We start from the raw sequence: 18,784 nt of genomic DNA, 5'->3' as shown, positions 1-18,784 counted from the left end.
AAACAAACAGACAAACAAACAAACAAACAGACAAACAAACAAACAAACAAACAGACAAACAAAGAAACAAACAGACAAACAAACAAACAAACAAACAACCAGACAAACAAACAAACAGACAAACAAACAAATAAACAAACAGACAAACAAACAAACAGACAAACAGACAAACAAAGAAACAAACAGACAAACAAACAAACAAACAAACAAACAAACAGACAAACAAACAGACAAACAAACAAACAAACAAACAGACAAACAAACAAACAAACAAACAAACAAAAACGTACCATTATGTGTTCAAGTAGAGAATCTATTGCCACAATGTTGTCAAAGTACGTTCTGTTGGAGAAAGAGAGAGAATGATAAACTGAGGTACGTTCTGTTGGAGAAAGAGAGAGAATGATAAACTAAGGTACGTTCTGTTGGAGAAAGAGAGAGAATGATAAACTGAGGTACGTTCTGTTGGAGAAAGAGAGAGAATGATAAACTGAGGTATGTTCTGTTGGAGAAAGAGAGAGAATGATAAACTAAGGTACGTTCTGTTGGAGAAAGAGAGAGAATGATAAACTAAGGTACGTTCTGTTGGAGAAAGAGAGAGAATGATAAACTGAGGTACGTTCTGTTGGAGAAAGAGAGAGAATGATAAACTGAGGTACGTTCTGTTGGAGAAAGAGAGAGAATGATAAACTGAGGTATGTTCTGTTGGAGAAAGAGAGAGAATGATAAACTGAATGTTCTGTTGGAGAAAGAGAGAGAATGATAAAATGTTCTGTTGGAGAAAGAGAGAAATAAACTGAGGTACGTTCTGTTGGAGAAAGAGAGAATGATAAACTAAGGTACGTTCTGTTGGAGAAAGAGAGAGAATGATAAACTAAGGGTATAGATGATTGATAAGGGTATAGATGATTGATAAGGGTATAGATGATTGATAAGGGTATAGATCTGTTGGAGAAAGAGAGAGAATGATAAACTGAGTACGTTCTGTTGGAGAAAGAGAGAGAATGATAAACTAAGGTATGATGATTGTTGGGAAATGATTGAGAGAGAATGATTATAAAGGTATAGATGATTGATTGATAAGGGTAATGATGATTGTTAAGGTTTGTTGATGATGATTGATAAGGGTATAGATGATTGATAAGGGTATAGATGATTGATAAGGGTATAGATGATTGATAAGGGTATAGATGATTGATATAGATGATTGATAAGGGTATAGATGATTGATAAGGGCATCAATGATAAGGGGATGATTGATAAGGGTACAGATGATTGATAAGGATATTGATGATTGATAGGGGTATGATTGATAAGGGTAATGATGATTGATAAAGGTATTGATGATTGATAAGGGTAATAATGATTGTTAAGTTTGTTGATGTTTGATAAGGGTATAGATGATTGATAAGGGTATAGATGATTGATAAGGGTATAGATGATTGATAAGGGTATAGATGATTGATAAGGGTATAGATGATTGATAAGGGTATAGGTGATTGATAAGGGTATAGATGATTGATAAGGGTATAGCTGATTGATAAGGGTGTTATTTACGTAGAGACAAAGAATCTTAATTTGACCCATTTTATCGCAGGAGGAAAATAATCCTCCAGTAGGAGGATTTGAATGAATATAAAATATTCACAATCCAGGGAGCAGCTGGAAGCGGTGTTTGTAGGCTATACAAAACAGTACCGTACCTACATTGTACCTTAAGCTGAGTGTAAATACTACAGATTGGGTTCCAACTGGCCCGGACCCAACTCATTGGAACGCCCCAACCCCATGACCCAACTCACTGGAACGGCCCCACCCCATGACCCAACTCATTGGACCGCCCCCACCCCATGACCCAACTCACTGGAACGCCCCCACCCCATGACCCAACTCATTGGAACGCTCCCCACCCCATGACCCAACTCATTGGAACGCCCCCACCCCATGACCCAACTCATTGGAACGCCCCCACCCCGAGACCCAACTCATTGGAACGCCCCCACCCCGAGACCCAACTCATTGGAACGCCCCTACCCCGCCCCCCACCCCATAACCCAACTCATTGGAACGCCCCCACCCCATGACCCAACTCATTGGAACGCCCCCAACCCCATGACCCAACTCATTGGAACGCCCCCACCCCATGACCCAACTCATTGGAACCCCCACCCCATGACCCAACTCATTGGAACGCCCCCACCCCATGACCCAACTCATTGGAACGCCCCCCCCCATGACCCCCATTGACCCCCAACTCATTGGAACGCCCCCCCCCATGACCCCATTGACCCAACTCATTGGAACGCCCCCACCCCATGACCCAACTCATTGGAACGCCCCCACCCCATGACCCAACTCATTGGAACGCCCCCACCCCATGACCCAACTCATTGGAACGCCCCCACCCCCCCCACCCCATGACCCAACTCATTGGAACGCCCCCACCCCATGACCCAACTCATTGGAACGCCCCCACCCCATGACCCAACTCATTGGAACGCCCCCACCCCATGACCCAACTCATTGGAACGCCCCCACCCCATGACCCAACTCATTGGAACGCCCCCACCCCATGACCCAACTCATTGGAAACCCCGCCCCCACCCCATGACCCAACTCATTGGAACGCCCCCACCCCATGACCCAACTCATTGGAACGCCCCCACCCCATGACCCAACTCATTGGAACGCCCCCACCCCATGACCCAACTCATTGGAACGCCCCCACCCCATGACCCAACTCATTGGAACGCCCCCACCCCATGACCCAACTCATTGGAACGCCCCCACCCCATGACCCAACTCATTGGGCCCCCACCCCATGACCCAACTCATTGGAACCCCCACCCCATGACCCAACTCATTGGAACGCCCCCACCCCATGACCCAACTCATTGGAACGCCCCCACCCCATGACCCAACTCATTGGAACGCCCCCACCCCATGACCCAACTCATTGGAACGCCCCACCCCATGACCCAACTCATTGGAACGCCCCCACCCCATGACCCAACTCATTGGAACGCCCCCACCCCATGACCCAACTCATTGGAACGCCCCCACCCCATGACCCAACTCATTGGAACGCCCCCCCCCATGACCCAACTCATTGGAACCCCCCCACCCCATGACCCAACTCATTGGAACGCCCCACCCCATGACCCAACTCCCCCACCCCATGACCCAACTCATTGGAACGCCCCCACCCCATGACCCAACTCATTGGAACCCCATGACCCAACTCCCCACCCCATGACCCAACTCATTGGAACGCCCCCACCCCATGACCCAACTCATTGGAACGCCCCCACCCCATGACCCAACTCATTGGAACGCCCCCACCCCATGACCAAACTCATTGGAACGCCCCCACCCCATGACCCAACTCATTGACCCAACTCATTGGAACGCCCCCACCCCATGACCCCCAACCCCTGACCCAACTCATTGGAACGCCCCCACCCCATGACCCAACTCATTGGAACGCCCCCACCCCATGACCCAACTCATTGGAACGCCCCCACCCCATGACCCAACCCAACTCACGCCCCCACCCCATGACCCAACTCATTGGAACGCCCCCACCCCATGACCCAACTCATTGGAACGCCCCCACCCCATGACCCAACTCATTGGAACGCCCCCACCCCATGACCCAACTCATTGGAACGCCCCCACCCCATGACCCAACTCATTGAACGCCCCCACCCCATGACCCAACTCATTGGAACGCCCCCACCCCATGACCCAACTCATTGGAACGCCCCCACCCCATGACCCAACTCATTGGAACGCCCCCACCCCATGACCCAACTCATTGGAACGCCCCCACCCCATGACCCAACTCATTGGAACGCCCCCCACCCCATGACCCAACTCATTGGAACGCCCCCACCCCATGACCCAACTCATTGGAACGCCCCCACCCCATGACCCAACTCATTGGAACGCCCCCACCCCATGACCCAACTCATTGGAACGCCCCCACCCCATGACCCAACTCATTGGAACGCCCCCACCCCATGACCCAACTCATTGGAACGCCCCCCCCACCCCTCATTGGAACGCCCCCCCCAACCCCCATGACCCAACTCATTGGAACGCCCCCAACCCCATGACCCAACTCATTGGAACGCCCCCACCCCATGACCCAACTCATTGGAACGACCCAACTCCCCACCCCATGACCCAACTCATTGGAACGCCCCCCACCCCATGACCCAACTCATTGGAACGCCCCCACCCCATGACCCAACTCATTGGAACGCCCCCACCCCATGACCAAACTCATTGGAACGCCCCCACCCCATGACCCAACTCATTGGAACGCCCCCACCCCATGACCCAACTCATTGGAACGCCCCCACCCCATGACCCAACTCATTGGAACGCCCTACCCCATTGGAACCCCACCCCATAACCCAAATCATTGGAACGCCCCCACCCCATGACCCAACTCATTGGAACGCCCCCAACCCCATGACCCAACTCATTGGAACGCCCCCACCCCATGACCCAACTCATTGGAACGCCCCCCCCACCCCATTGGAACGCCCCCACCCCATGACCCAACTCATTGAACGCCCCCACCCCATGACCCAACTCATTGGAACGCCCCCACCCCATAACCCAACTCATTGGAACGCCCCCACCCCATGACCAAACTCATTGGAACGCCCCCACCCCATGACCCAACTCATTGCTGTGAACGCCCCCACCCCATAACCCAACTCATTGGAACGCCCCCACCCCATGACCCAACTCATTGGAACGCCCCCACCCCATTGGAACGCCCCCACCCCATGACCCAACTCATTGGAACGCCCCCACCCCATGACCCAACTCATTGGAACGCCCCCACCCCATAACCCAACTCATTGGAACGCCCCCACCCCATGACCGAACTCATTGGAACCCCCACCCCATGACCCAACTCATTGGAACGCCCCCACCCCATGACCCAACTCATTGGAACGCCCCCCACCCCATGACCCAACTCATTGGAACAGGGTGGGCCCCACCCCATGACCCAACTCATTGGAACGCCCCCACCCCATGACCCAAACAGCAATTAATTTTTTACAATTTATACCTGTCCAATAGCTCCCGAGTGGCGCAGCGGTCTAAGGCACTGCATCTCAGTGCTTGAGGCTGTCACTACAGTCCCTGGTTCGAATCCAGGATGTATCAAAACTGGCTGTGATTGGGAGTCCCATAAGGCAGCTCACAATTGGCCCGGCGTCGTCCGGGTTGGGCCCGTGTTGGCCTTCATTGTAAATTAGACTTTGTTCTTAACTGACTTGCCTGGCTAAATAAACGATAACAATAATATCGACAATATCTCTCCAGGAACAGGGTTGAAGTTAAAACCTACAGGACAGTATCTCTCCAGGAACAGGGTTGGAGTTAAAACCTACAGGACAGTATCTCTCCAGGAACAGGGTTGGAGTTAAAACCTACAGGACAGTATCTCTCCAGGAACAGGGTGGGAGTTAAAACCTACAGGACAGTATCTCTCCAGGAACAGGGTTGGAGTTAAAACCTACAGGACAGTATCTCTCCAGGAACAGGGTTGGAGTTAAAACCTACAGGACAGTATCTCTCCAGGAACAGGGTTGGAGTTAAAACCTACAGGACAGTAATCTCTCCAGGAACAGGGTTGGAGTTAAAACCTACAGGAGGGTATCTCTCCAGGAACAGGGTTGGAGTTAAAACCTACAGGAGGGTATCTCTCCAGGAACAGGGTTGGAGTTAAAACCTACAGGAGGGTATCTCTCCAGGAACAGGGTTGGAGTTAAAACCTACAGGACAGTATCTCTCCAGGAACAGGGTTTGAGTTAAAACCTACAGGACGGTATCTCTCCAGGAACAGGGTTGGAGTTAAAACCTACAGGACAGTATCTCTCCAGGAACAGGGTTGGAGTTAAAACCTACAGGACAGTATCTCTCCAGGAACAGGGTTGGAGTTAAAACCTACAGGACAGTATCTCTCCAGGAACAGGGTTGGAGTTCAAACCTACAGGACAGTATCTCTCCAGGAACAGGGTTGGAGTTAAAACCTACAGGACAGTATCTCTCCAGGAACAGGGTTGGAGTTAAAACCTACAGGACAGTATCTCTCCAGGAACAGGGTGGGAGTTAAAACCTACAGGACAGTATCTCTCCAGGAACAGGGTTGGAGTTAAAACCTACAGGACAGTATCTCTCCAGGAACAGGGTTGGAGTTAAAACCTACAGGACAGTATCTCTCCAGGAACAGGGTTGGAGTTAAAACCTACAGGACAGTAATCTCTCCAGGAACAGGGTTGGAGTTAAAACCTACAGGAGGGTATCTCTCCAGGAACAGGGTTGGAGTTAAAACCTACAGGAGGGTATCTCTCCAGGAACAGGGTTGGAGTTAAAACCTACAGGACAGTATCTCTCCAGGAACAGGGTTGGAGTTAAAACCTACAGGACAGTATCTCTCCAGGAACAGGGTTGGAGTTAAAACCTACAGGACAGTATCTCTCCAGGAACAGGGTTGGAGTTAAAACCTACAGGAGGGTATCTCTCCAGGAACAGGGTTGGAGTTAAAACCTACAGGACAGTAATCTCTCCAGGAACAGGGTTGGAGTTAAAACCTACAGGACAGTATCTCTCCAGGAACAGGGTTGGAGTTAAAACCTACAGGAGGGTATCTCTCCAGGAACAGGGTTGGAGTTAAAACCTACAGGACAGTATCTCTCCAGGAACAGGGTTGGAGTTAAAACCTACAGGACAGTATCTCTCCAGGAACAGGGTTGGAGTTAAAACCTACAGGACAGTATCTCTCCAGGAACAGGGTTGGAGTTAAAACCTACAGGAGGGTATCTCTCCAGGAACAGGGTTGGAGTTAAAACCTACAGGAGGGTATCTCTCCAGGAACAGGGTTGGAGTTAAAACCTACAGGACAGTATCTCTCCAGGAACAGGGTTGGAGTTAAAACCTACAGGACAGTATCTCTCCAGGAACAGGGTTGGAGTTAAAACCTACAGGACAGTATCTCTCCAGGAACAGGGTTGGAGTTAAAACCTACAGGACAGTATCTCTCCAGGAACAGGGTTGGAGTTAAAACCTACAGGAGTGTATCTCTCCAGGAACAGGGTTGGAGTTAAAACCTACAGGACAGTATCTCTCCAGGAACAGGGTTGGAGTTAAAACCTACAGGACAGTATCTCTCCAGGAACAGGGTTGGAGTTAAAACCTACAGGACAGTATCTCTCCAGGAACAGGGTTGGAGTTAAAACCTACAGGACAGTAATCTCTCCAGGAACAGGGTTGGAGTTAAAACCTACAGGAGGGTATCTCTCCAGGAACAGGGTTGGAGTTAAAACCTACAGGAGGGTATCTCTCCAGGAACAGGGTTGGAGTTAAAACCTACAGGAGGGTATCTCTCCGGGAACAGGGATGGAGTTAGAACCTACAGGAGTGTATCTCTCCAGGAACAGGGTTTGAGTTAAAACCTACAGGACGGTATCTCTCCAGGAACAGGGATAGAGTTAAAACCTAGTCAACTGCCCCCCCTTCCCCAGGAAAATTCTCCTCGACAAAAAGAGTGATCAAGTTAAAATCCGACATTAGTATATGTGCTACAAGACAGAAGTGTCACATTTCTAAATTAATGAAAAGTCATTGAGACAACCTTACTTTGACACTTCTAGCAGGAAGTCATTGAGACAATTTTACTTTGACACTTCTAGCAGGAAGTCATTGAGACAATCTTACTTTGACACTTCTAGCAGGAAGTCATTGAGACAATCTTACTTTGACACTTCTAGCAGGAAGTCATTGAGACAATCTTACTTTGACACTTCTAGCAGGAAGTCATTGAGACAATCTTACTTTGACACTTCTAGCAGGAAGTCATTGAGACAATCTTACTTTGACACTTCTAGCAGGAAGTCATTGAGACAATCTTACTTTGACACTTCTAGCAGGAAGTCATTGAGACAATCTTACTTTGACACTTCTAGCAGGAAGTCATTGAGACAATCTTACTTTGACACTTCTAGCAGGAAGTCATTGAGACAATCTTACTTTGACACTTCTAGCAGGAAGTCATTGAGACAATCTTACTTTGACACTTCTAGCAGGAAGTCATTGAGACAATCTTACTTTGACACTTCTAGCAGGAAGTCATTGAGACAATCTTACTTTGACACTTCTAGCAGGAAGTCATTGAGACAATCTTACTTTGACACTTCTAGCAGGAAGTCATTGAGCTCCGTCTGTTTGGCTAGGCCTCTGCACACCTGGGGATACAAAAACAACACGTCAGATGTTGTTAGTTAGCACTTTGTTTAAGTGTCAACAGCAGGATTACAGCGTGAGCGAGAGGGGGGTGGGGGAGAGAAAGAGGGTGAGACAGAGCGGGAGAGAGAGAAACACCGTTGCCTTAAATCAGTGCAGACTGCTGTAACAAAATTGTGTATTTGTGAACGGACAGAAACGTGAGAGAAACCCACTGTGACCCAGGATGCGTGGGGACACTGTACTTTTCACGTAGGTACAAACCACAAGGCTCTTTACACGCCATAATTACGGCCCTTGGGGGTCAAGTGTAAAAAGGCTTTAGGGTTGATTAGACTGAGGCCTACCCAGTCACAGGGGAGTTCTGCTTCACACAAACACCATCATGAGAACACAACCCCGGACAAACGTACATGTGCAATTGTACTATGAGCGTTAATTTGAGCCAATGAAGTATTGAAACACAACAGTAGCTTATCGTGTTCACAGCAGACACAACCCTATCCCCATGACCACGTGCTACTTATCAAGCATTTATCAAGAGTGTTTTATCAAGCATTTATCAAGAGTGTTTTATCAAGCATTTATCCACAGTGTTACCAGGCATTTATCAAGAGTGTTTTATCAATCATTTATCAAGAGTGTTTTATCAATCATTTATCAAGAGTGTTTTATCAAGCATTTATCCACAGTGTTTTATCAAGCATTTATCAACAGTGTTACCAGGCATTTATCAAGAGTGTTTTATCAATCATTTATCAACAGTGTTACCAGGCATTTATCAAGAGTGTTATTAAAGCATTTGTAATCAAATACACCTGAGACATACGGAAACATTTCTTTAACTGAAAAAACCACATTCAATAATCCAATGCTGACCTGTACTTGGTGAATAGCTACAGATGCCCATGCTAAACACGCCGTCGCAACCTTAAAAAAAAGAAAAGAATTTTAATGTATTAATTTGAAAAGGGACAATACACATCAATGAACAGTTCTGTAAATGTGCCAGAAGAGGACTGGCCACCCCACATAGCCTGGTTCCTCTCTACCCGGCACAGCCAGAAGAGGACTGGCCACCCCACATAGCCTGGTTCCTCTCTACCCGGCACAGCCAGAAGAGGACTGGCCACCCCACATAGCCTGGTTCCTCTCTACCCGGCACAGCCAGAAGAGGACTGGCCACCCCACATAGCCTGGTTCCTCTCTACCCGGCACAGCCAGAAGAGGACTGGCCACCCCACATAGCCTGGTTCCTCTCTAGCCGGCACAGCCAGAAGAGGACTGGCCACCCCACATAGCCTGGTTCCTCTCTACCCGGCACAGCCAGAAGAGGACTGGCCACCCCACATAGCCTGGTTCCTCTCTACCCGGCACAGCCAGAAGAGGACTGGCCACCCCACATAGCCTGGTTCCTCTCTACCCGGCACAGCCAGAAGAGGACTGGCCACCCCACATAGCCTGGTTCCTCTCTACCCGGCACAGCCAGAAGAGGACTGGCCACCCCACATAGCCTGGTTCCTCTCTACCCGGCACAGCCAGAAGAGGACTTGGCCACCCCACATAGCCTGGTTCCTCTCTACCCGGCACAGCCAGAAGAGGACTGGCCACCCCACATAGCCTGGTTCCTCTCTACCCGGCACAGCCAGAAGAGGACTTGGCCACCCCACATAGCCTGGTTCCTCTCTACCCGGCACAGCCAGAAGAGGACTTGGCCACCCCACATAGCCTGGTTCCTCTCTACCCGGCACAGCCAGAAGAGGACTTGGCCACCCCACATAGCCTGGTTCCTCTCTACCCGGCACAGCCAGAAGAGGACTTGGCCACCCCACATAGCCTGGTTCCTCTCTACCCGGCACAGCCAGAAGAGGACTGGCCACCCCACATAGCCTGGTTCCTCTCTACCCGGCACAGCCAGAAGAGGACTGGCCACCCCACATAGCCTGGTTCCTCTCTACCCGGCACAGCCAGAAGAGGACTGGCCACCCCACATAGCCTGGTTCCTCTCTAGGTTTCTTCCTAGGTTTTGGCCTTTGTAGGGAGGGAGATGGAGGGAGAGAGATGGAGGGAGGGAGGTAGAGGGACTGCTGTGTTCCAGTTTCAACTGTTCTGCCTTATTATTATTCGACCATGCTGGTCATTTATGAACATTTGAACATCTTGGTCATGTTCTGTTATAATCTCTACCCGGCACAGCCAGAAGAGGACTGGCCACCCCACATAGCCTGGTTCCTCTCTAGGTTTCTTCCTAGGTTTTGGCCTTTGTAGGGAGTTTTTCCTAGCCACCGTGCTTCTACACCTGCATTGCTTGCTGTTTGGGGTTTTAGGCTGGGTTTCTGTACAGCACTTTGAGATATCAGCTGATGTAAGAAGAGCTTTATAAATACATTTGATTTGATTTGATTTGATTTAGCCAGCCGGCTAGTTTTCATCTGTATTCCCTGGGAAGATTAAAAACACATAGCATCATCAACATGTATCTCTTTTTTTTACAATAATAAAAATAAAATGAAATAAAAAGTACAAAGTTCTAGAAGCAAGAAGTTAAAAAATGATTACAGTCAAGTAAAAGAAAAAAAGGGTAAGATGTTTTTAAATTTGACAGTTTATTTATTAATATACGCATAAAGCAAACTATCACATGAATATGCGTAACGTTCATCATATAATCAGTATTCTCAGTGTTTCCTCATCCTGCGTGTTTATCTAATGCCCTCTCTGAATAATGCCTGCAACGTAATATCCCAGTAGGCAAAACTGGTTGAAAAGACGTCAACACAACGAGAATACGTTGACGTTCTTATAACGTTATTACAACCACCTTGTCCCACTGGGTAATCTAACTACTTAACCCCTCAGTGCCTGCCATCTATACACGTCTCTGATTGGCTCATTAGCAGTGAATAGCAGAGTCTTCAGGGACTAACTGCTTCTCTCCTTATGAACTAATGTAAAGAGGGATACCTAGTCAGTTGTACAACTGAATGCATTCAACTGAAATGTGTCTTCTGCATTTAACCCGACCCCTCTGAATCAGAGAGATGCAGGGGGGGTGGGGTGGGGTGGGGGGGCTTAATCGACATCCACGTCTTCAGCACCCAGGGAACTGTGGGTCAACAGCCTTGCTCGGGGCAGAACGACAGATTTTTACCTCGTCGGCTCGGGGATTCGAACCAGCAACCTTTTGGTTACTGGCTCAACTTTCTAACCACTAGGCTACCTTACAAAAACCTTGGTCTGATCCTAAGGGGCTCCCTGCTTCTTTCTTTATGACCTCCTATATCCTTTACAGGAAGAAATTGCCCTCGACAGTCATACGCTCTGTTTACAAAGACAGGCTTGTGTGTGTGTGTGTGTGTGTGTGTGTGTGTGTGTGTGTGTGTGTGTGTGTGTGTGTGTGTGCGTGCGTGCGTGCGTGCGTGCGTGTGTGTGTGTTGACTGTGTGTGTTCGTGTTAGTGTGTCTGTACGTGTGTGTTCATGCGCGCATGTACCTCCTGGTTGCTGGTATTGAAGGGCTCGTTGCCCCAGTGCCGATGCAGCTCCAGGATAGCTATGAGGTCACCGATGGCCGTGAGGATGGGGAGGCACAGGACAGAATGAACATGAATCCCTGAGTCTGAGTCCTGACCTGTGCCTTCTGGGAAACGCTGGTCCTGGAGAGAGAGACAGAGACAGAGAGAGAAAGAGAGAGAGAGACAGAGACAGAGACAGAGACAGAGAGAGAGACAGAGACAGAGACAGAGAGAGAGAGAGACAGAGACAGAGACAGAGACAGAGACAGAGACAGAGAGAGAGAGAGAGACAGAGACAGAGCGAGACAGAGAGAGAGAGACAGAGAGAGAGAGACAGAGAGAGAGAGAGAGAGAGAGAGAGAGAGAGAGAGAGAGAGAGAGAGAGAGAGAGAGAGAGAGAGAGAGAGAGAGAGAGAGAGAGAGAGAGAGAGAAATTAGAATCTAAAGGTCAAGGGTCAAGGGTTAAGGGTGTTAAAGGGTGGTGAGGATGAGAAGGTAAAGGACAGAGTGAACATGAGTTTGAATCCCTGAATATGCTGCACACACAGACGTCAGGGGTTATGAGGTCAAAGCATTTGAAATACAACCAAGTAGTTAGGGTGTTGGGTTATGGTGTTGAGTTAGGGTGTTGGGTTAGGGTGTTGGGTTAGGGTGTTTGGGTTAGGGTGTTGGGTTAGGGTGTTTGGGTTAGGGTGTTGGGTTAGGGTGTTGGGTTAGGGTGTTTGGGTTAGGGTGTTGGGTTAGGGTGTTGGGTTAGGGTGTTTGGGTTAGGGTGTTTGGGTTAGGGTGTTTGGGTTAGGGTGTTGGGTTAGGGTGTTTGGGTTAGGGTGTTGGGTTAGGGTGTTTGGGTTAGGGTGTTGGGTTAGGGTGTTGGGTTAGGGTGTTTGGGTTAGGGTGTTGGGTTAGGGTGTTGGGTTAGGGTGTTTGGGTTAGGGTGTTTGGGTTAGGGTGTTGGGTTAGGGTGTTGGGTTAGGGTGTTGAGTTATGGTGTTGAGTTAGGGTGTTGGGTTAGGGTGTTGGGTTAGGGTGTTTGGGTTAGGGTGTTTGGGTTAGGGTGTTGGGTTAGGGTGTTGGGTTAGGGTGTTTGGGTTAGGGTGTTGGGTTAGGGTGTTGGGTTAGGGTGTTTGGGTTAGGGTGTTGGGTTAGGGTGTTTGGGTTAGGGTGTTGGGTTAGGGTGTTTGGGTTAGGGTGTTGGGTTAGGGTGTTGGGTTAGGGTGTTTGGGTTAGGGTGTTGGGTTAGGGTGTTTGGGTTAGGGTGTTGGGTTAGGGTGTTGGGTTAGGGTGTTGGGTTAGGGTGTTGGGTTAGGGTGTTGGGTTAGGGTGTTTGGGTTAGGGTGTTGGGTTAGGGTGTTTGGGTTAGGGTGTTGGGTTAGGGTGTTGGGTTAGGGTGTTTGGGTTAGGGTGTTGGGTTAGGGTGTTTGGGTTAGGGTGTTGGGTTAGGGTGTTGGGTTAGGGTGTTTGGGTTAGGGTGTTGGGTTAGGGTGTTTGGGTTAGGGTGTTGGGTTAGGGTGTTGGGTTAGGGTGTTGGGTTAGGGTGTTTGGGTTAGGGTGTTGGGTTAGGGTGTTTGGGTTTGTGTTTTGGGTTCGGGTTTTGGGGTTAGGGTGTTTGGGTTAGGGTGTTGGGTTAGGGTGTTTGGGTTTGTGTTTTGGGTTCGGGTTTTGGGGTTAGGGTGTTTGGGTTAGGGTGTTGGGTTAGGGTGTTTGGGTTTGTGTTTTGGGTTCGGGTTTTGGGGTTAGGGTGTTTGGGTTAGGGTGTTGGGTTAGGGTGTTTGGGTTTGTGTTTTGGGTTCGGGTTTTGGGGTTAGGGTGTTTGGGTTAGGGTGTTGGGTTAGGGTGTTTGGGTTTGTGTTTTGGGTCAGGGTGTTTGGGTCAGGGTGTTTGGGTCAGGGTGTTTGGGTTAGGATGTTTGGGTTTGTGTTTTGGGTCAGGGTGTTTGGGTCAGGGTGTTTGGGTCAGGGTGTTTGGGTTAGGGTGTTGGGTTAGGGTGTTGGGTTAGGGTGTTGGGTTAGGGTGTTGGGTTAGGGTGTTGGGTTAGGGTGTTGGGTTAGGGTGTTGGGTTAGGATGTTTGGGTTATATTTATAATATGTTGAATCTCACCCCTGTGATGTCCTTTACTAGCAAAGTTTGGCGTGTTGTGGCAACGTGTGTGGCGATGGTGGTCCCAAACGTGACCGGGCCAGCTGGGATGAGGGTGGGAGGACCGTCCTCAGCCACCGTTGGTTTAAACAAACACACACTCTGACGAGAGACCAGAGAGAGAGAAAGAGATGAACATGGGACACACTCAATCAGGAAGGACCAGAGAGAGAGAGAGATGAACACGGGACACACTCAATCAGGAAGACCAGAGAGAGAGAGAGATGAACATGGGACACACTCAATCAGGAAGGACCAGAGAGAGAGAGATGAACATGGGACACACTCAATCAGGAAGACCAGAGAGAGAGAGAGAGAGATGAACATGGGACACACTCAATCAGGAAGGACCAGAGAGAGAGAGAGATGAACATGGGACACACTCAATCAGGAAGACCAGAGAGAGAGAGAGATGAACATGGGACACACTCAATCAGGAAGGACCAGAGAGAGAGAGATGAACATGGGACACACTCAATCAGGAAGACCAGAGAGAGAGAGAGAGAGAGATGAACATGGGACACACTCAATCAGGAAGGACCAGAGAGAGAGAGAGAGATGAACATGGGACACACTCAATCAGGAAGGACCAGAGAGACACTCAACCGCTTTCTACACACTACATCATGTTGATCATTAACAGATTAACTAACACAAACTCTGAGTTGAGATACGGGATACACTCAATGACTCACTTAAAAGGTGCAATCTGCAATATTTTCATTTCAATTAATGATGTACACACATTTATTATTGAGGATACAGTGGCTTGCGAAAGTATTCACACCCCTTGCCATTTTTACTATTGTGTTGCCTTACAACCTGGAATTAAAATGGAGTTTTGGGGAGGTTTAAATCATTTGATTTACACAATATGCCTACCACTTTGAAGATGCAAAATATATTTTTTATTGTGAAACAAACAAGAAATAAGACAAAAAAACTGAAAACTTGAGCGTGCATAATTATTTTTTTTTTATTTAACCAGGCAAGTCAATTAAGAACATATTCTTATTTTCAATGACGGCCTGGGAACAGTGGGTTAACTGCCTGTTCAGGGGCAGAACGACAGATTTGTACCTTGTCAGCTCGGGGGTTTGAACTCGCAAACCTTCCGGTTACTAGTCCAACGCTCTAACCACTAGGCTACGCTGCCGCCCCTAAAGTCAGTACTTTGTAGATTACAGCTGCAAGTCTCTTGGGGTATGTCTATAAGCTTGGCACATCTAGCCACTGGGATTTGTACCCATTCTTCAAGGCAAAACTGCTCCAGCTCCTTCAAGTTGGATGGGTTCCGCTGGTGAACAGCAATCTGTAAGTCATACCACAGATTCTCAATTGGATTGAGGTCTGGGCTTTGACTAGACCATTCCAAGACATTTAAAAGTTTCCCCTTAAACCAGTCGAGTGTTGCTTTAGCAGTATGCTTAGGGTCATTGTCCTGCTGGAAGGTGAACCTCTGTCCCAGTCTCAAATCTTTGGAAGACTGAAACAGGTTTCCCTCAATAATTTCCCTGTAATTAGCGCCATTTATCATTCCTTCAATTCTGACCAGTTACCCTGCCGATGAAAAACATGCCCACAGCATGATGCTGCCACCAACATGCTTCACTGTGGGGATGTTGTTCTTGGGGTGATGAGAGGTGTTGGGTTTGCGCCAGACATAGCGTTTTCCTCGATGGCCAAAAAGCTACATTTTCATCTAATCTGACCAGAGTACCTTCTTCCGTATGTTTGAGGAGTTTCCCATATGCCTTTTGGCAAACACACTTATTTTTATTTATTTTTCTGGCCACTCTTCCGTAAAGCCCAGCTCTGTGTAGTGTACGGCTTAAAGTGGTCCTATGGACAGGTACGCCAATCTCCGCTGTGGAGCTTTGCAGCTCCTTCAGAGTTATCTTTGGTCTCTTTGTTGCCTCTCTGATTAATGCCCTCCTTGCCTGGGCCGTGAGTTTTGGTGGGCGGCCCTCTCGGCAGGTCTGTTGTGGAGCCATATTCTTTCCATTTTTAATAATGGATTTAATGGTGCTCCATGGGATGTTCAAAGTTTCAGATATTTTTTTATAACCCAACCCTGATCTGAACTTCTCCACAACTTGGTCCCTGACCTGTTTGGAGAGCTCCTTGGTCTTCATGGTGCCGTTTGCTTGGTGGTGTTGCAGACTCTGGGGCCTTTCAGAACAGATGTATATATACTGAGATCATGTGACAGATCATGTGACACTTAGATTGCACACAGGTGGACTTTATTTAACTAATTATGTGACTTCTGAAGGTAATACATTGCATCAGATCTTATTTAGGGGCTTCATAGCAAAGGGGAGGGGCTTCATAGCAAAGGGGAGGGGGTTAATAGAAAAAGGGAGGGGCTTCATAGCAAAGGGGGTGAATACACGCATGACTTTTCATTTTTTTGTTAAAAATATTTTAAAAATCTAAACAATTAATTTTTTAAATTTTACTTCAACAATTTGGACTATTTTGTGTTTGTCCATTACATGAAATCCAAATAAAAATCAATTTAAATTCCAGGTTGTAATCCAACAAAATAGGAAAAAACGCCAAGGGGGATGAATACTTTTGCAAGGCACTGTATATAGTACATTGTTAATTGTTCATTAATTAAGGATTGTGGCTTTAACACTCATCGCTCACTAGACTAGATCAGTGGAGCTCAGAGTAGTTGATCTGTGCTCCTCGCCAGAATATATTGTTTACTTACATTGTTACATTCTCCCATGAAATAAAGGGCAAATCCATCTGCTTTCGTAGCTGATTATAAAGACAAGAGATAAGAGAAAAGTTACCATCTGTAGTTCCACAGATGGTGTGGTGTACAGTATCTGCTGTGCGTGTGTGTGTGTGTGTGTGTGTGTGTGTGTGTGTGTGTGTGTGTGTGTGTGTGTGTGTGTGTGTGTGTGTGTGTGTGTGTGTGTGTGTGTGTGTGTGTGTGTGTGTGTGTGTGTGTGTGTGTGACTGGTGTACGGTGTGTGCTACGTGGTGGAGCGCAGAGCAATGCACAGCCTGTCACATCCAATCCTCCCACGCCTCATCAGGGCACTGCGGCAATGTCACAGTCTTCTACCAGCACGTATACACACACACACACACACACACACACACACACACACACACACACACACACACACACACACACACACACACACACACACACACACACACACACACACACACACACACACACACACACACACACACACACACACACACACACACACACACACACACACAGCTCTGCCAAAGACAGGGTCACTGGACACAGTAGACACAGCATCATGATGCACCATGGTCCCAGGAGACTTCTAAGCTATGTCGAATATGGGTCATCAACCAGACCAAAAGTTATGGGGATGGATTGAATGGCTAGCTATGGGAGCAGGCTGTTAATGATATACAGTATGGTTAGTGTCAGCTTAGCCTGGTCCCAGATCTGTTTGTCTAGCCAACTCCTAAGGATGCTGTAAAATGTGACCAAAAATGACAGAGAGACAGAAAAACAACTTCTATTTCTTATAAGCATCGGGGTTATAGTCCCGAACTCCTTGAAAGCGGAAGATTTACCCTTTAGCTCAGTGCGGATGTTGCCTGTAATCCATGGCTTCTGGTTGGGGAATGTACGTACAGTTACTGTGGGGACAACGTCCTCGATGCACTTATTGATGAAGCCAGTGACTGATGTGGTGTACTCCTCAATTTCCATCAGAATAATCCCAGAACATATTCCAGTCTGTTCTAGCAAAACAGTCCTGTAGTTTAGCATCTGCTTCATCTGACCACTTTTTTATTGTTCCGAGTCACTGCTGCTTCCTGCTTTAATTTTTGCTTGTAAGCAGGAACTGGTTGTAGCTCCGGCGCCGACTGAGATGGCCGCCTCGCTTCGCGTTCCTAGGAAACTATGCAGTTTTTTGTTTTTTTACGTGTTATTTCTTACATCAGGAGGATAGAATTATGGTCAGATTTGCCAAATGGAGTACGAGGGAGAGCTTTGTTAGCGTCTCTGTGTGTGGGGTAAAGGTGGTATAGAATGTTTTCCCCTCTGGTTGCACATTTAACATGCTGGTAGAAATTAGGGAAGACTGATTTAGGTTCCCCTGCATTAAAGTCCCTGGCCACTAGGGGCGCCGCCTCTGGATGAGAGGTTTCCTGTTTGCTTATGGCCTTATACAGCTCATTGAATGCGATCTCAGTGCCAGCATTGGTCTGTGGTGGTATGTAGACTACTACGAATAATACTGATGAAAACTATCTTGGTAGATAGTGTGGTCTACAGCTTATCATGAGATACTCTACCTTAGGTGAGCAAAACCTCAAAACGTCCTGAGATATCGTGCACCAGCTGTTGTTTACATAAATGCATAGGCCCCCCCCCCCCGTGTCTTACCAGAGGCTGCTGTTCTGTCCTGCTGATAGAGTGTATAACCCGCCAGCTGTATGTTCTTAATGTCGTCGTTCAGCCACGATTCGGTGAAACATAAGATATTACAGTTCGGAAAGGAATTTCAGCTCGGGAATTTGAACGAGCAAACTTTTAGGTTACTGGCCTAACACTCTCTTAAACGGGTATCCTAGGCTTCCTCCTTTTACTTCCTGCTTTAGGTCGAAAACATACAGACTGAGACAACGACGTCACAAATCTGGGACCAGCGCCGTTGCAAAATATTATGGGATATTAGAATCCCGTTGTCTTAACCTTTGTCATCTTACTGGGGGTACACACGTAATGGCCGCCAGTCCACCCGTTATGCCATCATTGACTTGAAAGGGGACGCCTGTTCTATGCATTGTATTTCTATGGTATGGTTAGTGTCAGCATGGTCCCAGTTCTATACATTGTATTTCTATGGT

General features: G+C 47.9%; 1 protein-coding gene across 1 annotated transcript in view; it reads right to left on the bottom strand.

Moving 5' to 3' along the window:
* The window catches only part of LOC124039064 (cAMP and cAMP-inhibited cGMP 3',5'-cyclic phosphodiesterase 10A-like), an 85,717-nt gene that overhangs the window by 54,146 nt on the left and 12,787 nt on the right, over positions 1–18,784 (bottom strand). Inside the window, exons 4-9 of the mRNA XM_046354944.1 lie at positions 16,641–16,690; positions 13,880–14,020; positions 11,761–11,922; positions 9,148–9,198; positions 8,212–8,270; positions 291–342 (exon numbers count right to left, since the gene is read on the bottom strand). Coding sequence (XP_046210900.1) covers positions 291–342; positions 8,212–8,270; positions 9,148–9,198; positions 11,761–11,922; positions 13,880–14,020; positions 16,641–16,690 — 515 coding nt within the window. The remainder of the gene's footprint in view (positions 1–290; positions 343–8,211; positions 8,271–9,147; positions 9,199–11,760; positions 11,923–13,879; positions 14,021–16,640; positions 16,691–18,784) is intronic.

Source organism: Oncorhynchus gorbuscha, linkage group LG07 (genome assembly GCF_021184085.1).
Source record: "Oncorhynchus gorbuscha isolate QuinsamMale2020 ecotype Even-year linkage group LG07, OgorEven_v1.0, whole genome shotgun sequence".
NCBI classification, from domain to species: domain Eukaryota; kingdom Metazoa; phylum Chordata; class Actinopteri; order Salmoniformes; family Salmonidae; genus Oncorhynchus; species Oncorhynchus gorbuscha.
This window is presented reverse-complemented; position numbering and strand designations above follow the sequence as displayed.